This window comes from Pagrus pagrus (genome assembly GCF_965226575.1).
Source record: "Pagrus pagrus genome assembly, chromosome: 3".
In the NCBI taxonomy this organism is placed as follows: Eukaryota; Metazoa; Chordata; class Actinopteri; order Spariformes; family Sparidae; genus Pagrus; species Pagrus pagrus.
Genome location: NC_140187.1, coordinates 10,352,992 through 10,378,224, shown reverse-complemented (window position 1 = coordinate 10,378,224; position 25,233 = coordinate 10,352,992). Strand labels below are relative to the sequence as shown.

The following is a 25,233-nucleotide window of genomic DNA, read 5'->3' as shown; positions in this document are numbered from 1 at the left end:
ATTATTGAAATAGTAATGAAAAGAGGACAAAAAATAGTGAGATGTGTTCACTGTTTCTTTGAATAGTTTTTTATTCACATCAGCAGTGAGTAAGTTAATGAAAGATTTTAACTTTTCTTGTGGCCAAACTTAAGTTTATTAGTTTTATTTAAAACATTATTTTTAATTATTAATTAGCTTTAGGTTTTAGCTGCACTCATTAAAGGCGCAATATGCCCTTCTGGAGAAACATAGTGGATTGTTGAGTGTCATTCCCAGATCCCCAAACGCTTTGATTATCTTTCTCAGGAAATGCACATTGCACCTTTAATTTAACTTAAGTGATTATACTGTCACACAGCTCAGTCTCGCGCCAAAGTGTGTAATAGACCCGCTGATCAACAAGAGGTCAGCGTGTGACGGTTATGGTGTGACTCGAGTGTGAGAGGTTGCAGTACCAGCAGGAGGCGATAATGACGGGAACAAAGGGCAAATGCAATTAGAAGAGCTGGCGAGTCCAAACTGGGAGGTTGCTGGTGATGCTCAGGTAGTTTATTCATATGACTTTCACCCAGGCGAGCAGAGTCTGGTGTGAGGAAAACAGCTGGAGGTGATTATTTTGATGAAGTTGTTGTTTTAAATGAAATCATGATCTTTTCCTAAACCTAACCAATAACTTTTGGTGCCTTTATTTTGAAGATTTAACAGGACGCAGTATATTTATTATTGTTTTCACTACCAGGTTGTGTCACAATACCGATCTTTACTCTTATCCCACAAATTTCTGGCAGCCTGAGCTGACGATCCTCACATCACATGCTCACTGAGACACTTACACTCCTTGTGAAGCTCCCATCAGGCCTCAGGCCCTCACATTTAAACAAAACAATCTTGTTCAGCTCTCTCAGCTCATATCCCACTGTCCATACAGTTCACTCCAACTGCTTTACACGTCGGCCCACATATATGATATCGTCTTTTGTGTTTTCACACTTGGACCGGTGCTTTCAAGAATTGTTTCATTCAGCACTTCCACTTCAACTTTCACTTCCAGTCCAATTCATCACCCACGCCTCAACTGGCATTTTATTTTCTTTCACTCAGCTCTTTCACTTAAATTGACACTTTAGGTGCTTTCTTTTATCTGCTAGTTCAGCTTCTCTGTTTTTATTTCGCTGCCTGACTGACCTCACCTGAACAATTTTTCAAATGTCCAGTACAGAGTACATATATTTGCTCCTTTGATCAATATACTTCATTCATTCATTTTCTCTTCATTCTGCCTGAATGTCCCACATATTCTGGCGAACTTGAACTGATGATCATCACATGCTCACTTCTCTAAACATTCAGCTTGTGGTGCAACATGCTCGTCACTTTTTCTAAGAAGTTACTCATGCCCGAGCAGCATGATGTTTCCAGGTCGAAGGACAGCACACACACCGCCACACACTCTTATCAAAACACATTTGAAATATAATTTATTGCACATTTAAAGATCAACATAAAGTGGCACGATACCCATTTCAATCCTGTTACATCGGAAACAAACAAAGAAAACAAAAAAAAAGACAAAAGAAGTCCTTACAAAATGCTCACACCTTCTGTTTATGATCATTGTTTTTCGACTTTAGAACAAAATGGCCATGAAGTTGCAGGAATGCCATACCAAAACTGCATAGATTTATAAAAAAATAAAACATAAAAAAAAAACAGCCGAGACACTTCTTTAATATGGAACAGAAAATCCAATCAGACCTTAGCGTTACTCATACTTGTCACGAGCCCACAAACTTCCACATTGTCCCAGTGACTTACAGGCGGCTCAGAGTGTCAGAACAAAACGGGGTATTTCCCGATCTAAAAGTGGAAAGCACTGATATGTTCTCGGAAATATATGTATATATATTTATGCCAAACCCAATTTTAAATTGTCTCTTGCAGATATGATTTTATTTTAAGTCCAATATTAAAAAAAGAAAACATTCCTTACTAAGCCCCATTTACAGTTGCATCTTATTATTAAAACATTTTGGGAGCAGGCGTGCGTCACTGTAAAAACCTCGACATGGAGGAGCAATTAAAGAAAAACTACACAAAAACAAATTACATGATAGTCACAGTCATTTGTTTAAGATACTATTTACATCTTTGACCTCATTTTTCATTATCGTATCACAACCCAATCTCCGTTTTCATTGATTTCATTCGGTTTTAGAATCGTCCACATTATTGATTATCCATCAGGATTCACCGTCGCTGGATAAAAACTGTTTTGCGGGCATGGAGCTTCTCTCTTGTGGCTGCATGGCTCATATTTTATTCACTGGTTTCATAGTATCCGTTGGCAACAAACTCTAACTTTATATCTACTGTTGCTGCGTCCACTACATCATAAACTAAACCACCGTGAAATGCGTGACACCCAACGGAAATACCTGCCATTTGAAAGTGGCTTACATGATACAAAACTCTAGAGAGCTACAGTATGTACAGTATGACAGTGAGGATTGGCAGCAGTGGGTAAGATATTTAAAAAAACAAACCTAATTATAAATCAATGGCACAAATGTTCAGAAGTCTGTTTATGATCCCCTCGAGTAAAGTAAACATACACGTGTTGATGTACAGTACAGCATAAATACAAACCCAGCCAATGGTCAAGAGAAGAACGGCACAAAAGCATGCTAACTGGTTTTAAAATCAACTCTCATAGTAAAGTCATAAACACAGTTTTATTAGGGTTACCTGATCAGAGTTTTACAGTTTCATTAGGGCCGCCTGGTTGCATATTAATTGGACTGAACAGCTGTGAAGTGAATGAAAGCTTTTTGTGACAGGTTCATCTGTCCTGTTTCCATGAGGAACAGAAGGGAGGGTATTTATTTCACCCATTCTTTCTTTGGTGCCAGACTCAGGTGCCAGCTGTATTGAAGTCTATGGGAGACGCATGGTGAAATACACCAAATCCCAACATATCTACGTCGTCTGACTTCTGATGAAGATATGCCTTCAGAAAATGAAAGAACAAACTTCAGAAAGTGGGTTTTTTCTCCCAGGGCTGATAATATTGTGATCAGTCCGACTGGTTTCTCCTGACGAGACTGCAATCACACTGCGAACAGGAGCCTTTCCTACACAAATTCACGGAACGAACGACATGTGGATGAAATATCAGTCGTTAATTTATTCTCTGAAGTGTGTTCTTTCTTTTTCTGGCGGTATTTCTTCATCAGAAAGTCATACGACGAAGAAATGTTGGAAATGTTTTGTGTTTAATGCAATCCAATGCAGACTTCAAAACAGCGGTCACTACAGTCTGGCACCAAAGCAAGATTCAGTGACATAATAACCCTTCCTTCTTTTTTGAGTTCTGTGGGTTTACTAGGGAAATGGTGCAGAGTTTTATTGGAAATTGTGAGTAAACAGTTGCATGTTGCACAACTAAAAACCCCCCTCGAGTAATTCCCTTGGTAATAAAACATTATATACATGGACAGCAGGAAAGAAATGTGAGTTGTTTGGCACACAACAGCGTAGGCTTTTCACATCTTGTGTTTATGATTGGTTTGGTAGCCATATCAGCCTTTTAGTAGGTCACATAAATGTTTGATGACAGTTAGCCCATTTATGCCTTCGGAGGAAATGCACTACTAAAACTGCTCTTTAGTGCCGCCATAACTGCGCTGATTATTCTCAATGCAACTTTCCAGTTTAAAAACAACACGCGTTCAAACACTACCTGCATCAAAATCATTTTTAATCATCGAGGTTGGATCCAGCCGGTATGTGAAGAGCTAGAGAAGAGAAGGAGGGTTAAACAAGAGAGAAAGGCCTCAGATTTTTTTACTTGATCTATCTAATTTCCAGTGTTACAGAACCTGTCTGTTGAGTACATTTACCCTGGCACTACCATGATAGTGGTTCTAACAACCTTGCCTATTGATAATCACAGAAAAGATAAAGAAAAATCAGGAACCTCCGTCTGCCACCGAATGAAACCCTAAACCACAGGACGCATATTGTCCAAGTAAACATAAATAAAGATGCAAAGTAGAGTTCCAGAGCTGAGTTATTTGGAGACACTTTGAAGAAGCAGCACTTGAGAAAACTGGAGAGAGATACTGAAAGTCAGACAGAAATAGAGGAAGAGAGGCAGAAGGGACATAAAGGACGTGAAGAGAGACAGACTTTACTTTGGCACCTGAGCCACAGTGGCAGTGCTCTTCTGTGGGTGGAAAAAGGTACCAGACGAGGGCATAGAGACACGACAGAAGAGGGAAAGAGGGAGGTTAAACAGCTCATTTCCGATTGAAATATCCTCCTGTGACCTTCTCTCTTCGACTGGAGCTTTGTTTTTTTCCCTCTCGCTCCGTCTGTTGATCCTGATTCAGTTCCTCCCACATCAGTCGCACCTCTCAAAAAACATTTACCCGCAAGTGTAGTCCCTCAATCAATTCAGAGCCAGAGTCCGCCCAGCAGGAGTTCTCCTTCACAGCCTTGAACCTCGCTTCTGCAGGGAAACCTTCAGTAAACAGTGAGTGCTTGCAGAAAGGGGGTTCTCGAGGTTCTTCTGTAGCAGTTCCTTTATGGCACATGATGGGCAACTGCAGGTTTCTGTCATGGTTTCGCTTCCACAGAAGAATCTCAAGTTCCTCCCAGGTGAGTTTCACTGGCTCAGATCCTCCCACAGGTGCTCCTCTGAGGTCGGTTAGTGCACATCCTTCTGTGTTGAGGTCCCCCCCCCCTACGTTCGGTTCAGTGTGTGGTTCTATAGGTTCTCCCCAGGCTGATACTGGGGTTCTGTGGAGGTGAAGTAGTCCTCTAGGAAGCCCTGCAGGTACTCGAACGTAGGCCTCTCTTCTGGGTCCTTCCTCCAGCAGGAAAGCATGAGCTCATGCAAGGAGCTGGGGCACTCTGACGGGCAAGGCATCCTGTAGCCGCGCTCCACCTGGTCAAGCACCTCGCGGTTAACCATACCTACCGAGAGAAACAGGAAGTCACATTTAGGGCTAGATAGAGAGACAAATATAATCGGTAATTTTAATACAGGTAATCTGATGAATGAAATGCTTTAATTTCCAAACACCAAATCAATCAGTGCTGATACAGTTTGAGTCTTCACCTGGATAGGGGACTCTGCCTTTAGTTGCCAGCTCTGTGAGCAGCACACCAAAGGACCAGACATCAGACTTGATGGTGAAACGACCGTACAGAGCTGCCTCCGGTGCAGTCCATTTGATGGGGAACTTAGCTCCTAAGGAACAAGTATGAGTGAATAAAAGCACCACGTTATAGAATAAAATAAACATTTTTAAATTTCAAATTATAGACTTTTCTCTGTAGCAAGTTTTACATTAGTACAAACAAAAATAGAACAAATAAAGTATGGACTTACCCTGTCTTGCAGTGTACTCGTTGTCTTCTATGAGTCTTGCCAGACCGAAGTCAGCCACTTTACACACCAGGCTGTCTCCCACCAGGATGTTGGCAGCACGCAGGTCTCTGTGGACGTAGTTCATCCTCTCCACGTACGCCATGCCTGCTGCAATCTGGAGAAAGTCAGGCAGAGAAGAATGGAGTTTTATGATAAAAACAACTGGGCAGTTTTTAAGTGTGGCTGAGCTGTAAGCAGTTTTACCTGAGCGGCCATGTCTACCAGCTGAGGCAGACGGAGCATCTTTCCTGCATCCCCTTTAAGGAAGTCCAGTAAGCTACCTGTGAGAGCAAGATTAAAAGGGTTTAGTTGTAGATTATGCACCAAATTAATGACTTATTCTGAGAAATATAAAAATCCAAATTAAGATCATGAATCTAGACATGCTCTGGCTGCTTTCACTACTCAACAGTTCACAAAACTTGAGCATTTTCAGTCAACACCAAACGAGTACTGTTGTTTGATACATAGCACTTATTAAAGTCTGTATCCTGTGTTACCTTGGCTCATGTACTCTGTCACAATATAGATGGGCTCCTCGGAGACAACAGCATACAGCTGGACCAGCTTCTCATGCCTCAGCTTCTTCATGACCTGTGCTTCCTGAAGAAAGGCCTCTGGAGACATGGTGCCAGGCTTCAGGGTCTTAATGGCTACCCGTGTTGTACCGTTCCATGTACCTGTCAGAAGACACACCATTATATTGTTTCTCTAACAAACTGCTGTGGGCTGGTGGTTGCTTCAGTTTGACACAGCATGTTTCCAGCATTTGTGCTGAGCTAAGGTAAGTGGCTGCTGATAGTAGCTTTATATCTAACAGACAGTCATCAGACTGGTTTCAATCTTCATGTTTAATTCTCTGCTAGACAGTGAATAAGCAATCCCAAAATGTCAATCTATTCCTTTAAGCAGAAATCAAACAGATCATTGATACAGTTCAAGAAAAGAGCAACTGATGCCGATATTCTCCATTAATTTGTCATTATTACTATCTTGATTTATCAATTAGTTATTTGCTCTAAAATGTCAGAAAATGGTGAAAACTGTCAACCAAAGCCTCAGGTAACGTCCTCCAATGTTTTGTTTTGTCCACAACCCAAAAATATTCAGTTTATGGTCATTAATCACATTTAAGTAGCTGTAATCAGAGAAAGTTTACAGTTTTTTCTCGTTTGTACTCGATTAATCGTTGAAGCTCTATATTAAATATAAAACCTGTCCATCAGCCACGGTGTGAGAGGAATTTAAGTGGCTCTGTGTTGTGCTGGAAGCAGTCATCAGTTTATGTTAGCAGAGCAGAGACAGGGACTGAGACGAGGCACTTGAGGACATTTATACATTCACATCCTTTGGACTGTCTCAGAAAATCAGAGTCCTTCACAAAGAAATCCACAGTCCAGCACCATTAAACAACTTAAACAAATCGTCCACAGGCTTGTTAAGGCAACCGAGAGAGACGAGGAAGGTGTCATTTTTCACGTCACGTTAAAATCTGCTCATATTGTCAATAAGAAAGTGATTAATATATGTAAATTGCAACAAATTGTTGTAATTATGTCCCTTTAAATCCTTTCCACCAAAAAAAACCCAAAAAACCCAAAAAACAGTAGTGTGTCATTCTTACCCATCCAGACTTCTCCAAAGCAGCCCTGTCCCAGTTTAAGGTCAAGGCGGAGGGACTCTCGGGGAATCTCCCAGGCGTCCCTGGCCAGTCCCTGGGTCTGAGGTTTGGCCACGGGACACACATCTGAGAGAGCGTGGCACAGCCCATCAGAGTGCTCTGAAAGAGGGAAGAGAAGTGAGAGTGACAGGTCAGATAAAGGGCAATGAAAGGTTCACTTTCACAGCTGCTGTGTGTGTGAGTACTCACTGCGGTAGTGGAAGACTAGCTGCTGTAGGCTGGTGAACTGGGTGCGGGAGGTGATGTAGAAACCACCGCTATCCAGCTTCCTGATCTTGTAATGTTTAACATTCAGGCCTTTGGTGTTATCATAATCCAACACTGACAGGCAATATGCCCCTGTGAACAAGAGAAAAAACAACAGATAGAGACAGGTTAGAACAATAAAACCAGGCGGATCTGGGCCTGTGCGACAGCTGCTCTGTGGAGTTTCCTAGCAGCTGTGCTGGGCAAGTCTCAGATGGCCCCTTGAGGGGCCCTGGAAACACAACTAAGCCCTTATGTCCTTGTCCACAGCCCACTACCAAGTAAGGTTTGATCTCACTGAGTAAAAAACTGTGGCTACTTTTACATGCACACAAATTTTCCACTGTTATTCTGAATATATATTCAACAATATTCAGAATTTGATGCAGGTCGGTAAACAGCACCTTCTGTTTGAATATTCAAAATTTTAAAACAAACAAGCCAAGGTAGAGATACATGCACAGATTATTATGAAAGACTTGAATATCAACGGGTTTTTGGATTTGCGTAAATATCGCAAAACCGACCTCTTCAAGAAGGTGGTTGAATAGTACGTGCATCATTCCATTTATCTGAGTAGGCAAACTGCATGTAAATGGGAATATTAGCGGAAGATAATAATAACAGCTTAGTCGGAATATTTTCTTATTCAGAATAAGGTCAAAAATGGGAATATTGCATGTAAACGTAGCCAGCGATAATTTTTGACTTGTCTTGTACAGCCACATTTAAAAAAAACAAAAACATTAAAAAACAGTCAAACAACGGATCACGTTACAGCAAAAATAACGACACAAATTAAGTCCTCACAACCATGACAGGAATTAAGCTTGTAAAAATGTGTTTCAGGAAGTGATTCAGAAGGCTGAATGGACTTGGTGAACCTGAGCTCCACAGGGAAGGTTGCTCCACAGTAAAAAGGAGAATGAAAAGTCAATTCTGTTTGATCCAGAGTTTTGCTGAGTGATGTTCACTGTTCTTCCCTCGTCAGAAAGAATAAATCGAGAGCAGCGAAGACGCACTTCCCAAAGATTTTATCCACACAGTAACGGAACTCAGAGTCTACTGACCTGAAGTACCCGATCATTACAGCAGCTTAACCACTGATGTATTGTTAACAACCTGTACTATAGATACAATTAAAGTAAATTAAATTATTTCTAAATGATCTAAATTTGGGAAGAAAATAGGGCCTCCACACTATGCAGTCTCTACAAATTGTGAGATACAATTGAGAGATGATGGTTATCATCTTCCATGTTTAGGGATTTGAGGTGGGTAACGACTTGTGTGCTTCTAGCTTCAAATAATGAGATGTATCATGATCAGTGTGACATGATCTACACTTCATACAACATATGAAGGGCTTCTGCTCCTGTTTCACAAGATGAACCTTACATCTGACATCTAATAAAGAAAGCACCCAGAGGCCAACACACGTCCTGCCAGAGCCCCTCCTACTCTCCCTGATCTTCCCCCTTTCCTACAACTCACCCCCTTTACTGTTCCTCCCCTCTGTGTGTGTGTGTGTGAGAGTATGTACTGTATGTATGTATGTGTGTATGTATGTGTGTATGTATGTATGTATGTATGTATGTGTGTATGTGTGTATGTTGGAGAACAGAGACTTATAGCCAGGGGGAAATCCAGCACCCTCCGAGGTTGACCTAGTTCTGGCAGAGTGATTCACCCCTATCCATTCACAAGCCCCAATCCACTCCACTGTGCTCTTTCCTCCCCCTCCCGTCAACTTCCTCCAAAACAACCCCCTACAGAGTCCGCTGACGTCACGCGGACTACATCTGACAGCTGAGTTTCAGAAAAAGACGCAAAACTTCCCCACGAGCCCAGAGATCTAGATGTAGCGCCATAGGCGTGTGTGAAAGTTAACAAATGACTTAATTACGAGGTTCTGCCTCCTTCAAATTGAGTCCCTGATGATCTACTTAATTCAAAGTAAGATCACACTTGCTGTGTGGAGTAAACTCCAGGGACACGCTGAAAGTGTCATCCTCTTTTCACACATTTTAAAAAAAAACAGCGAGTGTAAAAATAAAAGGCTGAGGTTTTATGAAATGTGTTTTCTTGTCAGAACTTTCTCTGATGAGGCACGCTAACACCACGGTGCACTGCCAGGAAACACAACTAAAGGCTGCGTCTGTTGTTAGAATACAAGCTTTGATCGTTGTAAAACATATGTTTGTCTTTCAAAATGGCTGCAAGAGGATTTCGATGTAACGCTGCAATTCTCAGATTCTTCTCATTATACCTGACAACATATCTCAAATACAAAATTTCATAGCTGTGTTTGAATCATCTGTCTTCATCTGGAGACGTAAGTACTTCGGCCAGCAGTTTAGGATTATTTTCAGTATTGATGAATCTCCCTAGGGATGGAACAATAAACGATTTTTATAGCGGATAAGCTGATTGTGGTGAATTTTCATTATCGATCTCCTGATTTATTGTGAATTGTATTTATCTATTTATTCATTTATCCTTTATTTGTGCAGGAGGACCTTAAGACTACTTATTCAAGATTATTTCATTATTTCATGTGTGTCTCATCTATGACGTAATAAAAATATTTGTTTCCAAACAAGATGTAAGATAAAGGAATTCAAGTGTGTTTGAGTGTAAATTTAAGAGTTTTAAGAATATTTAGATGATAATTGGAATAATATTGTGAATCATAATCGAGAAGTTTGAGATATTTACAAGGTTTGTTTTTTCCGACGAACAGTCAAACTCCTAGAGAAGAAAAACATTAACTCCATATATTAAATATCTTTTCATATTTTATTATATATATTTATTTCTATTTTCTATTTATGCTTCTAGGCTTGCAGTACACATGCTCTTTGCCTTTCTTTATATTTTTCTACCTACTATGTTCACTCGCATGTGACAACCTACTTGGCACATTTGAGAATCTAAACTAGTGAATTCGGGACATTTTTGCTTTAAAAGGCCGTAAAATAATTGCAAATTAATTTTCTCTTAATTAGTCATTGATTAGTCGATTCATTGTTTCAACTGTGCATGCAGGTGTCAACACTCACTCCAGGTAATATGAGTAATAAAAATGTGTTTCAAAATAAAGGTAAAAAAATCAATCTTAACTGGAAAGCTGCTCATTTCGTACATTATACACTTCTCAAAATGGCCTTTGAGACCCAGATTTAATACATCATTATAAACAGACACAGAGCTAATTGGACCACCTTGATAACGACTGCTCAGTGCTCTCTCGTCTCGTCTGCTCGCTCACCTTTAGTGGTCTCGCTCTCCCTCACCAGGAAGGTTCCTCGTCTGTTCTGTAAGTTCAAAAGGAGCCTCTCTGAGTCGCGCCGAGTGATCTTCCCGAAATACCACCTGCCAAAGTGGGCCACAGAGAATGAGATCAGTAAGAAGCTACTACTGAGCGTCTGGAGCGGGCAGGCAGAAATACTCTTGACTGGAAATGTAGAAGACTGTACTGGATAGCATATAGGAATATATTGTCTCTATACATGTATTTTCTCTATATTTGCTTGTGGATGTAGATATAGCAGAGATGAAGCTACATTCAGGCCTTGGTGGCTGTGAAAAAACAACTTTGTAAGAATATAAACTGCACAAGAAACTGTGTGAAACAAGGAGAGGATAATGTACTCTTCTGCTTGGATGGAGTCGGACGGAGCCACATAGTTGCTGGGGATATATCCACTCTCTCCTGTCGTCAGGGAGCGGGCGAGCCACCAGTCCCCTTCTCTGTGAGAGAGAGAGTGAGAGAGACGAAGCAAGAGGGTCAACCATAAACTGAAAACTGACCAAGGCAACCTCAACATATCTTGGTTTAATGATCGGTTAGTTTACTCCCAATGAAGAGAGTTTATACTGGATGGAGGAAGAAGACTTCAGGAACAAGAACGATGTAATTCGGTATTCTTCTTATCGTCAACAAATGCACCAAAAAGACCAAAATCAACAGTATGACTCTCATTCCCAAGTCTGTGGCGCTCAGCCCGAGGCCCACTGATACTATCACAGATAGAAAAAAAAAAATAAAAAAAAATAAAAAATGAACAAATACTTTACTAACTAGCTGGGCACTTTAGTTTTTAGTAAACATGAGTATATTATGTATCTTCATCTGTGTGTTTACTGGTCAAAGTCAATGAAAGCAATTTGGCTTCAGATTATCGGCTCCATTTGAGTTAATTATTGGCCGATAACCGATGATTTAAAATGTCCAATATCAGGCTGATAATTTATTGGGCCCATTTATATATGGCCAAAGTCTATGTGTCATTGACTCAAAGTAAACTATGGTGCTCATGTTTGTGACAATCAATGGTGAAATTCAACTAAGTATATTTACTTAAGTACTGTACTTATTTGGAGGTACTTTATTTGAGTATTCACATTTTATGCAGCTTCATATTTCCACTCCACTACATCTCAGAGGCAAATATTATACTTTTTTTGTTTACTCCACTTTATACATCTCAAAGTTTTAGTTACTAATTACTTTTAAGATAACGACTAGAGATACGTGGTTCACACAGGACAGCTATGCAACAAATATATGATAATATAATAGAATATGATGCAGTGCTGTAGATTAAACTAATAACAGCATATAAACTAGTTAAAATGAGCTCAACCATGAACATCTACAGCAGTAAAATGCAACATACACATTACTCCAGCAACATTAGTGCAAAAACATCATATATAAAATTGCACAATAAGTACTTCTACTTGTTAATGCAGGATTTTTACTTGTAGTGAAGTACAATGCAGTATTGCTTCTTTTACTTAAGTAAAGGATCTGAATACTTCTTCCTCCACCACTGATGATAATGAATAAGAGTATCAACCAGTGCAACACTGTGGCTTATTTATGTATTTTTAATAGATTTTAGACAACAATTAAGCTCCACGGTGCAGAGGAATATTCTAAATCAGGCCTTGGCTACACAAACGATACTTGTTAGTTGCATAAAAACAGTGCTGCTTTTGGTCTTTTTGTGGGATTTGATGCCAATTAGAAAAAAAATACGGAAGATTACCAGACTTATCCATTAAATATTACAGAATCTGCACAAAAGTTTACTTCTGAGACAAGTTGAAACTTCCACATTGTTTCACTGACAACCCATTATGTTCTTAACACAGCAAAGAGGAAACCTGATAATTAAGTTTTTAAAAGAAATACACATCCCACACCTTAGTGGACAGTGATGAAAAGAAAAACATTGTTAAGAGAGAAAAACAGACAGAAACAGACAACCTTTTGTTCCACTCCCCTCATTTTACATATTAGACCTTTAACAGCTCTACATCCAGAGATCACCACATATCTCTAATATTTACTAATTATTTTGTAGTAACACTACAAGCTTGTTCAGACAAATCCGAGCAGCAGCGAAGGGACTGTGAACAAAAGGTTGCGTGAGATTTTTATTGCATTAAGTATTACTGACCTGAAGCTGTACTTTTTCCTAGGAGAAACCATGAAGCGTGAGAAAGAGAGAGAGAGAAAGGGAGAGATAACAGACACAGCAGACACATCAAAACACAGCGAGGAGACACAGCAAAGGCAAGCAGCACAGCACAGACAGATAGCAGAGGAGCTGGATATGCTTTGGGACTACACAGGGGGGCTGATACGAGCTGCAGTGTTTCTAAAGTTTTACTGTTTCACTTTCTATTTCAGTGCGGTTTGAATTATTTGTAACAATTCTATAACTATCCATAAATGATCAGATCAGCCTCCATGTGGGATTTTTGGACTCACAGATACAATCTCACTACTTATTGTACTAATTCAGTGTTGGCTTGTGTTTATAAAAACTGTTTCTTTGCGCATTATTAATTAAGTATGAATTACTTATATTTTTCAGCCCAACTATGTAGTGCCAGACTATAGATAAAGAACAGCAGACCAGACTTTTGGCAGAAAGTGGTGGAAAAAGCTCATAGGAAATGGGGAGTGGGAGGGCATTGTTCTGACTTTAAACACCTGGGGCCTCATGACAGAAACTTCCTCGATCTCAAATCTTTTCTCTTAGTATAGGATGACATTTTTTTTTTTTTTTTGGTATTTACAGAAACATTGTTCCAATCTGTATTTAGGGAAAAATCCTATCTTAAGAAAAATAATTTGGCTGTTAAAGAATCTTATTCAAAAATAACTGTCAGAAGCAGCAGCACCCACGGTTGTTAGGTCTGTATAGCGATGACAAAGAAGATGGGGAATAGTACTATTACACACACTTACATCAATGTTAGCCTGTGGTAGAGGCTAACACTATTTAACAATAGTGTTAGCTTCTAGCTGTTAAATATGCGCACACTGACGTTAGCCTGTCAAAGACGCTTCCACTGTTGGAGAAGCTAACAAATGTTTCGGAAGGTGCTAACACTGTTGTCCGGCTGTGGGAGAAGCCAACACAGATGTTAGCCCATCGGAGAAGCTAACAAAAATGTTAGCCTGTTGATGAGGTTGACACAGATGTTAGCCTGTTAGAGAAGCCAACATTGATGTTAACCTGTTGGTGAAGACCATGGATTAGTGAGTATATATCCTCCCCTCCACAGACATGATTAATGCCTCAGCCTAAATAAAAGATAAAAATGAATGCCCGTCTTTTCTGAGATAGGACAGGATACAGCCATGAGTTTGAGAACTGCGTCTGTAATACAAAGAATGGATTTTCCCTATGTCTGAAACTTAAGATGGGACAAGCACTGAGGAAGTGTTTCTGTAATAAGGCCCCTGCTTGGGAATCATACTCCAGATTCCTTCACTTGGAAACAGCAGCTTTTAAGATTAAACACTATCTTTCACTTTCTATATTGAAATCATTCTGTTCCTTCTATCTGAATCACACCACAACACAGACAGACTTCAATATGTGCTAATTTCCAACAGGAAAACAAGTCATCAGACTGGTGAGCTTAGATCTTGCCATGACAGGCTCTCTATAACGTGTCTTAAAGATGAAGAGGAACAGAACGCATTAGTAAAGTGTCATTCTGCTCAGTTTTAGTCAACAGATGGAGAGGATCAGACTCTGCTGTCTACATCGCTCCACAGTTACCAGCTCTGACTGTGTTCGTTTCACAGACTCATGAATCACATGTGTGTCTACAAATCTGCTCGTTTAGATTTTTGTGAAGTTGTGGCATCAGAGAGAGGAACAGGAAGACGACCGTTGATGCTTACGTGTTGTTGACAATCTGCAGCCTGTCGCCTTTCCTAAAGGTCAAGTCAGATGCTGTCCGTGACTCATAGTCATACAGTGCCACAAATGTAGTGACACCTCCTGCAAGAAAAACACACAGAAATACACATTTAGGGAACAAAGGCATCCAAGACATACTTCCCCCCCCCCCCCGAAGCCCTATTGACATTCACTTCCATAATCTAACTTCAGTAATGCTGGTCCAGCCCTTGATGATAATTTCCTCTATCCACTATAGAGCTATAAATCTTCAGGTATTTTGCCTCCGCTCCATATCTGTATGAAACAATTTACCAACGCCTAATGAGAAATATCGACAGTCACACTCCTTGCGACCTATGGTCCGTGAAGGACAAAGCCATCATACCGATGTATTTATTTTTTCTTTGTAGCTTTTCCTTTTAACAAACCTGTGATCTAAACCCAGGAACTCTCCAGCCAATCAGTGATCGGCTCATTAGAAGCACAGGAGGCGCCGGCCATCAGAGCCGTCCCTGATACACCAGCAGCCCTCCACCCTCTGGATGGAGCAACATTAACCCAACCATCTGGCCAGTCTAGACACATTACAGCTTTAACATCAAGTAAAATCTGGACAGTGTGACACGATGGGCGTCAAAGTCAAAGACAAGGTTTTGGGTCTGTTCGGCAGATGATGCTGGGAGAACGAAACAGAAGTATTTCTCTGTTAAACTATGACTCACTGTGAAACCTTGATGGGACTGTTTTTTTTTTCTTCTTATGACTTTAGTGATCTCAAACTGAAAGCAAGTCTGTGGGCTGACTCAGAGATAAGTCAAAGTTTTCATCAGATCTTATTAAATCCGTTTCCACTGTGAAGTTCTGCTTCTTGTGCAAGCAAGGTTACTTTGACACTACTGTGTCACTCACATTTAAAGCAATAGAAAGATATTTTGGGGACAACATTTATTGGATTTCTTGCCATGTGTTGGACGAGAAGTTTGATACCACTCTGTGTCTGTTCAATATGAAGCTGGAGTTAGTAAATCATTATCTTAGCTTAGCTTAGCATGAAGGCAACTGCCTACCAGCACCAGTAAAACTCACTAAGTATACTTGGGATTATGTGCAAGACAATTTCTCAGCTGGGCGCAATGACTTCACCGAGTCTTGTTGCTGTGAGGTTGCCAGGCAACCAGCAGTGACTCCTGGAAATTGTGGCCAAGAAATTGTCAGGCACATAATCCCCCGTAAAACCAAAAACAAATGACATATAATTTGTAAATTAGTGAGCTTAAGAGGTGTTGGTAGGTGGATTTTGTTACCTTTGGACAAAGCCAGGGTTGCGGTTGCCAGTCTTTATGCTAAGCTAGGCTAACCAGCTGCTGACTGTTCATACTGTAATGAAATGAGCATTTATTTACATAGCATTTGTTATTTAGCCAAACCTTTTCCTGTAAATCAGTGATATTCTGTAATATTTCCACGCATTACAAATCTCACACAGTGTTTCCTACCTGACAGTGGTCCCCTCTGAGGCGAGGTGATGGTGCCAGTGTGGTCCACCCCTCCGAAGAGAGCCAGCTCAGGAGTGTTTGTTGGGGCATGCTGGTGCTGCCCCTGATGCCCCCGCCTGCCTGTCCCGACGGCAGGGCTCCTGTTAGGGGTTTGGGTCTGCTGGGCGGGGCCCAGGTGGTGTAAGTGCCCGCTGTCCGAGCCTGTGCCGATGGTGCCGTCCAGGCTCATGGAGCGCTGGCCCGGCTCCTTGGGCTTGCTCTTGCCCGCCCCCATGTGCAGACCTGGGATGAGAGCCAATGATGAGTAAGAATGCAGCACTTTGAGTCCCAGAGGGATTTCTGGGTAATCATCTCGATTTCTTGTTATATGCCAAACAAGACTGACTAATCACTTAGTTGATCCAAAGAGAATTTACATCAAGGATTTGAATAATCCTTTCACTGATAATCAAATCAATTGTCATTTTTCTCAGGGGAAAACACACATCAGCTTCTTAAGTGTGACGATTTGCTGCTTTTGCTCCGTTTTATATCTCTGTTAATTAAACATCTTTGGCATTTAAAGACATCACACTGGACTCAAACTGGGACAGGCATTTTCAGCTCAGGTCTCCTTTGAAGTTTCTCTATTGTTAAATGACCACCATTACATGTCTATCTGACGTCAATATTTTATTGAGGTGAACATCATTTATGCAAAGAGGGAAATGGAAATGACAATCCTTCCATATTTTATGGTGATGTATTAAAGATTTATTCATGTTATGTTTACTCAAGTTGAGTCACTGATGTCCTTCCTCACCCTCTGACGTATCATCTGATGTCTCCTGCTTTAGTTAAACTTCTTAAAACGCACTGTTACCTTGAGTTAAATTCAATATTTCTCTGGGTTTGAACTAAACTAATAATATTTAAATTAAAGCCGCCACACAACCTGTTCCATGAGGAGACACGACAAAACCAACCCAAAACATTTTATGCCATTTCATTGAAAAAATTAGCAGCAAGAGGATTAGTTATAAGCGTGTTCATTTACATACACATTTAGTAACCACTGTCTGCGTGAATGGGCTCAAATTAAGAAAGAATTCTACCAAATACTGTTTTAATCCATCCTGTCAGGAGATGAAAGCTGTTCATTCAGGAACAGGAACTGACCCTGTTCCAGTTTCTATTCATTCACCTTTCTCAAAAAGAAAAAAAAAAAAAATCCTCCCGGCAGTGTGTGCCCACAGTGTCACATTCTTGTGCTCTCCTAATCCACCACAGAGTATCCTTGGAGCTGTTCCAGGTTCAGTTAGAACCGTTTAGCATGCAAATACTCTGCGAACAGGACACCTTGAAACAGTCAACACTACGCACATCCAAGGTCATTCTTATCTGTTGATTCAATCTATTCTGAATCAATGAGCATCTGCAAGGAACACATAGCTTCAAACTAAAGAAGCAGCTGTAATGAAACCCGGCGCTAATACTGGTGAGTCGACAAGGACAGAAACGGTTTCACCTCCGCCGGGTAATTACAGCGCCGCTGCTTCGCTTTTCCATTCTGATGCCCCAGTCGTCTATTAAGGCCTGCTAAATGCAACCAGATCGCGCTTTCATCAGGAGTGCAGACAAAGACAAACATGCTCAGACAGTCAAGAGCACCCACAGAAAGTTGGAGTGCCACACGCACATGCACGAGTCCAATCCGCCCCTCGAGTCAGTGCAGAGTGACTCACTGTGAGACCGGCTATTTCAGGCCAGCTGAAACGGAGACAGTCACACACACATGAAACAGCCTTGTTCCTTTGTGAATAGAGGCACTCTCAGTTCCAGACAGAGTGTGTGCAGCATGTGTGTAGGTGTGTGCGAGTGTGTTTATGTGCATGAGCAGCTGTTTCTCTGTCTATGGGAAACAAGGCTCTATCGCGCACTAACACCCAACCACAGTTGAGTCTCACATCCTTTTTTCCAACACATGCGCGTGTTTCCAGGATTCTTGCGCGAGTCTGATAGACAGGACAGAGAGGGTTATTAACAGACAAGGAGGAAGGAACCGGCAGTGGCTGTAAAAAGATCGCGTAGGTGGTTGTTGTATACTGCATGGACAGCTGAGGCTTAGTGGGTGTTTTAAGTGTAATGTGCGAGCATAACATAATTACACAGGTATGGGAATTCTCAAAGATATGGAAGGATCCCACTGTGGAGCTCTGTGGGCGTGTAAGCTGCGTGAACGTCCACAAGCGTGAGCGATTTCAAGCACACACGTACAATCATGCATGCTTTGATTCAACTCCTGCCAGGATGTGATCTGGCGCACTGGGGGGGTTAACGTATCCCATGGTGCAACACTGAGTCACACAGAGATGGGCCCACAGGCCTGAATGAAAGGTGAACAGAGCCGTGTGAAATGTGTGAAGAGCAAGTCGCTCATTTTGACCGGCTAGTCCGGATATCAGTAATAGACCCTGTGGCAGGCTGCTGTCTCAAACATCCACCCGCTCACCGAAGATCAGAAACACTGAGCAGGATGGGCAGACAGGGCCGTAGTCTTAGAAGATTTTAAACAATAGCGGAGACGCTTATGCAACAGATATATTTAGCAGTCCACGTAGTCAATATATGCAAACAAGCAGATGGATGAGGTGGTTGAATACAGGAGAAATGTGTACGTTAGTATGGGACCTTAAACAATCAAACCACAAGAACTTAAATTTCTCCTGTTCTACTCATGGTAGTCACTGAAGGTCAAGTGACTTCAGCTTGTCCTTCACGGACCACTGTAAAGAGTTCTTCCAAAGGGATTTCTCAATCTCTGGTTGGGGATTTCAGTCCTGACTCTTATCACGAAAAGGTCTAAAGCTGGAGCACCTGAACCACATTACAGCCCATAATAGAAGCCCAGTGCTTTAGGATTGGGTTTAAAAAGGGCAAAAAGGATAAGAAAAACATCAGATTTTCATTACTGATTAATCTGCCAATTATTTTCACATTCACTGACGCATTGGGTTGGATGCACAGGTATACCTAGTAAAGTGGCCATTGCCTGCTGTCAATCATGTGATAAGAAAATGTCCCCTTCCTTGAGTGATGCTATAGAGAATGCACAAACAATTATGTCCCAATGATGGTGTAGAGACCACTGATTTCATATTTATAATTTAAGCTCTACTGTTCAAACCTTTCACAAATTCAGCACGCTTGTCTTGAAACTTCGATCTAAATAGTATAAAGCATAGGGAGTTTGGTTTCGAGCTATTATCTTCCCCTTTAACAATTCAGCAGAGCCAGTGCCTGACATTTTAACTCTGATCCTCGGGTTGAAGGAAAGTCAGGTCGATCTGGAAAACTGACTAATCATCAGGTTTAAGCACACTGATAAGGGGAGGTAATGATCCCTGACCTGCGCTGCAGACACAATACAGTGATAGCAAAAAACCAGAGTCACTCTCCCCTGGCTCTCTCCAGGACGAAGCAAACACCAGACCACCCTTGAAAGCCTCAGAGTCTGTGTATGTAAACAAGAGAGGCAGAGCTGTAGCTGAGCCTCACGCCTTTTCCTAATATGGTGTCAGAGTGCCCAAGTATCAAGAAGTGCTAACATGTGACTTCTTCCAATGTTATGATATAAAATGGAGGAGAAATGAATATATACTGGGCAAATCAAAGTACCAACAGGTTGAACGTAAGACAGATAAATATTATTAGAATATATGAGAATGGAAGGAAATTCAAAAATGTCAAATTTATGAGGAATGGGAGATGAGGAGAGCGTTTCCATTCAACAGGAGCACGGAGGAATGCGGGGGAACCAGATTGCACCGCATTGCTACGATTGCCAGCGACTGCAACAAGAACAGGCACCTGAGCAGTGGGAGGGCGGGATGGGAGGAAGGAAGTGAGGAGGGAGATGGATGGTGGTGGAGGTGGGGGAACAAAGACGCTCTTTTTTCATGTGTTCCCGGGATACCAAATCAAAATCTCATTCCAAAAGAAAGTCTTGATGTTCTGCACCTAGCTTTCAAGGATCATGGTTTTTAATACTGATCCCATTTCTTTTTAAATCGAATACATTTTTACTCCTTTCTGTATTGGCGCATGTACGTATTGCTTTGTTTTTAATTAATGTAAAGCCGTATAAGCTGCTTTTTGTGCTGTAAAAGTAACGTAACGTGGTTTCATAATGTCAGAAAAGTGACAATAAATGCACAAACGTGCCGACCGTGTGAATGAGTGTTGCCTGGTTGTGTTGTGGGAAAAGACATTTCAAGGATTAGATATGAATCATGGCAAACACAGGCTTTGTTCAAAGGCTGATCTCTGAGTGGTGTTTACCTCAGAACCACGATGGAGTTCAAGAGCACTTCAATTTCCGCAGCACATTTATCACTAAGAAGTGTTTTTCTCAGTCGCAGTGTTGACTTGAGTCTTACAAAATCTATAAAACACTCTGTACATGAAGTGAAAACTGGGTGTGAGATGGAAACACTGGAGGGAAAGGAGGGGAAGTAAAAGGAAGAGAGCTCAGATGCCTGAAAGGAATTTAGGTTAATAAAGAAGACAAGTCCAAACACCTGTCAGGTAGTGAAACGGCATCACATCAGCGTTGACACTGCCAGTATTTTCATTATGTGTCATTTTGTGGGTGTGCTCCAATCGGCTTCGGAAAATGGCACAAACCCACGCGGTTCTTTAAGATCCGACACCTTGATTAAAGGATAGGTTTGCATCCCCCCCCCCCACGCCTTATTTCCACTGGTCATATCTCTGTAATCTGGAGGGTACCACACAGTTTTGTTCTGTTCGCCACTGTGAGCATTTCAGAAGCAGAGTGTCATGCCTGCTTGATGCTGAGTCGTTCAGTTTGTGTTTATTTTGTCACTTTTCCTTGATTTTAGTGCTTCTGCCTACTGACTAGGCCACGTGGTTACATGGTTTCTTCTTTTGTTTGTTTCAAGTTTGTTCACTGTTATTATTTCTGACTTTGTAGCGCTGTAGATCCCAGGTCTGCACAGGGTGTTTTATCTCGAAAATTGACTGGGTGCTCTGGACCTCCTGTCTGGCTCGATCTGCTCTGTGCAACTTGACACAACTTCTGTCCGCTTTCTGGATTTCAGATCTTTATTGTCATTACACTCAAATACACCAACACTTTGTTAGAACGGCTGTGATCAGTAATCATTATACCTGGTAAACATCAAAACCTTAGCATTGTTTCTGTGAGTATTTTAGCGTGTGGATGTTAGCATCGAGCTGAAAGCATCCCTGTACTTCAAGGTCGAGCATGTAGGATTTAAGTGGATGTACTGGCAGCTATGAGTACTAGAATGGCACTCAGTAGAGTGCATACCTGCGCCAAGGCCCAAAAGTCCACTTAAACTCCATCAAGCCTCATCACCTGTATCTCTCCAAATTTGAAACCACCCAGAGCTGCTTAACCAATAATAACCAATACTCTAAACTCACCAGATCTACAATCTAACAGCCAACCACTAGGACAGCGAAGCAATACAGATGGATCATAATCTCTGGTGTGTTGTGGAAGAATTATTTCTTTTAATAAAAAGGATTAACATCAGTTTGTACTCCAATTGATCCAACCATTTATCCCTTTTTTAGGGGGTCTTTTCTGGGCTGGGACCCATCCTCCATCCAAGTTTTGTGGAAATCTGTTCAGTAGTTTTTGTGTAATTCCGCTGAAAAAACCAACAAACCAATCAAGACAGCTTTTTTATAAGTCGCATTTGTAGCAGCCATTGCGACAACCACGCAAGAGATGCCGACAAATCCTACACAAGTGCAGCATCACAGAGCTGCTAGTGTGACTGTAGTGTTCATCTTACCGTCAGAGCTCAAAAAGGAACCATTGTTCAGGGAAACAATGGGGGAACTTGCAAAAATGACTAACTTTGGGAGATACCCACTTGATTAGACTAAATCAGACTAAATCAGACAGCAACAAACCAGGATTGTGTATTTTGTCTCTTTCATTGGAATTGTGTCAGGTAGAAATATCTTTATGGTCAGGAAAGGAATGACTAAGCGTTATCTGCACATTGTCTTGTGGAGAAATTTAAGTAGCTGGTTTCTAGGATAATTGTGCAATACGTTTTAGCGCTAAAAAGATCACTGTGCTCTGTTCCAACTGTACAAACAGTGTAACTCTTTCTCACGTTTCCTGTATAATCAGCATTTGTAATCCCCCATCTGAAGCTTGAGCACACAAGCTGTACGTTTCTGGTCAGGCACATAAGCACATTTGGCCGTGACAAACCTCACTGAGTCACAACAGACGGTAACAGTTGCCACTGTGCTGCAGAGAGTGAAGGAGCTTGAGCCAATGTTTCAGTCGAATGGGAAAATTACAGTTTGCCCTGGGGAGGAGCGATGAGGGAGGGGGGGGTAAGGCAATGATGGTTCCTCAAGATCAAAACGAGAGGAAATGTGCACATTAGCGTCACCGTCTTATCCTGCTATATGCTGGATGAGAACATTAAAACAGCGCAGTCCACATACATGTATAAGACACAGATCATCTATATTTAGCCTGGGTTAGAGAGAGAGAGAGCGGGCAGCTGATTTAAAGAGGGCTAAAGAAAAGACAATGCAGTCACATAACTATCGAGTGCTGTGGACGCCTCAATCAGATATTCACTGTTATCTTTTCACCAAATCTTCCGCTGACCTCGCTCACTTTGCAGAGCCTCTTGCAGCCCCATCACATTTCTCTTGCTCAGTGACAAACACAGAGAGGAAAGGCGAGAAGAGGAGGAAGACCAGGAGTGGATGATAAAACCCACTTCCGTCTTCTGTCCATCTTTAACTAGTGGTTCTGGCTGCCGGCCAGCCAGGCTATGAGGAATTGGATCTACAGCATGACTCTTCTATAAAAGGAGGGCAAAAGGTGGCTTCATTTCAGAAACGCAACACACTCTTAGCAAATTATTAACTTTACATATTGATAGGACTTTGATTATTGACAGCCTTTCATGTGTAGCATATTTACAGTCTGCCTCTCTGTGTGATTCACAGGATATTAAATATTTGTTCTCTCCTTAATCATACAAATATTGCACCTTTTGAAATGAATCTTTTCATGTGGTCTGAACTCAAGAGCCAAAGCCAAGCTAAGCAGAGCCAGGACTATTAGACGATTAATTAGTCGATCAGACGAATAAATTAGCAACTATCTATTATTAATGATAAATTGTTTAAATCAGTTTTTAAGCAATAAAAACATCCAACAAATGGAAACATTTTCTGGTTGTCTTTGTCTTCTGTGACTTGAATATGTTTTGGTTTTGAACCGCTGACCAGACAAAACATGACATGTGAGGATGTAACCTTGGGCTTTTCTGCTCACATGTCATAGACCAAACAAATAATCCAGACAACATTTGGTGGATTAATCATAATGAAAACAATAATTTAGTTCATTTATCTTTTACTGCCCTCTGAGAGGGAACATTATGTATGTTTGCCCCCTATCTGCTTGTAAAACATTATTAGAGAGAAAGCCATTCAACAATCCAACTGTGTGTTATTTTTCATGCTCTGCCAGCCTCGTGTTTATCAGATCAGGCTACCATGTTATTGCATCCTCTAAAAAGGTTAAGAACACAATGTTGAGCTTCCCATGTGTCCCATTTTAAGCAAACCTCAACCCACTGCCTCATAGATTAGCTGGAACTCACCCAAAGCCCAAAACCAACTCTAAATAGATTAACCACATAATTAAAATTCTATTTCCACGGGATTAAACACCAGTTGTCAGCAAAGCTGCTTTTAAAGAAACAAGGGGTGGGGTGATAGCTGCCTACAGGAGTAGCAGCTGTCAAGATGATAACGTCTTTACTATGGGAGGGAATAAAAAGAGGAAAGAAAAGAAAGGGGAGAAAAAAAAAAAATCAGAAAAACATCAGCAGTCCGTGTTTGCCAAACTGATCCACATTAGGCACGTAAACAGGGATTTGTGAATGGGAACAGGGGATAAAAGACGACAATGCTGCTGTGGCTGTCGTAGGCTTGGGCTCACATACAGCGCATATGCGGCCTGATGAATCAAAACAGGTGCTGTTACAGCTCCATTTTGAATTTCGATGGATTGTTGGCTCTTATTTCTGTGCGCAGTCGATCTACCGCCGTTTTCCCTAAACATCTGTGGTCGTGAGGGAGTCAGAGACGTGACATTTTGCACACAGGGTGCGCATTTTGTGCGGGGTGTAGTAAACCGTCAACAACGTCGCCCTGGCACAGACCCGAGTGCCACTGACCAAATGTGCGAGCGGCGCTGACTGAATGGCCTGTGCAACAATGAAATACAAGTCAGTGAGAGAGGGGGTATCGTACGCTGTGTGTACAACATCACCAAAGAGGGGGAAAATACGCAGACACAAAACCAAACCTCAGGATGTATAGCCGAATTAATCCCATTACATTAAACCCTAATTAACTCACCTTTGACGCGTCTTGAGATTCAGCCCAAAAATCAGAGACGCGCAGCGAGGAACCGTGTTAAATCCTTATGGCTGTCCTCATTAGAGAAATAATGGCAGCGGATGGCCAGTTGCTGTGGAAACCTCGGGCCAGCCACGAATCCCATTTAGCGAATTTCGGCAGAATGGCAGAAAGGGGAGGTCATGACGGGGGACTGCCTTCAGGAGCAGAGGGCACAGCTGCCGGGCGGCTGCGGTGGGCCGGGACGAACACCAAACCTACGCCGAAGCTGTAGCCTGTTCAGCTGGGCAGAGTCGACGGCGCGGTGTATTCATGCGAGGAGGCTGGAGTGCTGTGGTGTGGTGTGGAGACGACATGCCTCGTAGGGGGGGTGGTGGTGGGGGGGGGGGGAGGCACGGGATAGTGCATCACCGACGAAACACGAGAGCGCAAATATGATGAGTCCGTAGTTTACGCTTTTTACGCAGCGACGGCGGGAGTCAAAGAGATTCACGTCGTGTTGCGTAACTCGTAATAATTGTTGAATTGTGACTCCGCCGAGGCGTTGGCAAGGCACGACAACACCCCCGGCTAGCTTCTGTAAAATCATCTGGAGTCACGATTACGAAGGTTTTTTTTAACACGACACAAAAGATTATGAATCCCTCTTATCACTCACGACAGAGTTAGCTTCATTGCTCGCTAGCAGAACCGGTTGCTAAGCGACACACACTGACACTTCCCCGTCATGAACGC

General features: G+C 41.7%; 1 protein-coding gene across 2 annotated transcripts; it reads right to left on the bottom strand.

Moving 5' to 3' along the window:
* Positions 1-1,443: 1,443 nt before the first annotated feature.
* On the bottom strand, positions 1,444-25,233 carry LOC311255243 (proto-oncogene tyrosine-protein kinase Src-like). 2 transcript variants are annotated; one of them, XM_084349545.1, is made up of 13 exons: positions 24,499-25,233; positions 16,057-16,338; positions 14,560-14,659; positions 12,815-12,832; positions 10,998-11,096; positions 10,615-10,718; positions 7,287-7,436; positions 7,041-7,196; positions 5,917-6,096; positions 5,621-5,697; positions 5,378-5,531; positions 5,105-5,236; positions 1,444-4,959 (listed from the first exon to the last, which is right to left on the bottom strand). In XM_084349545.1, exons 2-13 carry the CDS (start codon positions 16,328-16,330, stop codon positions 4,751-4,753), a joined length of 1,653 nt encoding a protein of 550 aa, XP_084205671.1. In that variant the 5' UTR covers positions 16,331-16,338; positions 24,499-25,233; the 3' UTR covers positions 1,444-4,750. The 2 variants fall into 2 exon arrangements, with proteins under 2 accessions (XP_084205671.1, XP_084205672.1); XM_084349546.1 differs by lacking the exon at positions 12,815-12,832 and having other exon boundaries at positions 24,499-25,232.

Bases quoted from the DNA above. Each gene is read 5' to 3' on its own strand.
- LOC311255243 (XM_084349545.1), bottom strand. From the start codon at position 16,330: ATGGGGGCGGGCAAGAGCAAGCCCAAGGAGCCGGGCCAGCGCTCCATG. The intron at 7,437-10,614 runs GTGAGCGAGCAG...TCTTGTTCACAG, and splicing joins GGAGAGCGAGACCACTAAAG to GGGCATATTGCCTGTCAGTG. The intron at 6,097-7,040 runs GTAAGAATGACA...GTCTTCTGACAG, and splicing joins CTTTGGAGAAGTCTGGATGG to GTACATGGAACGGTACAACA.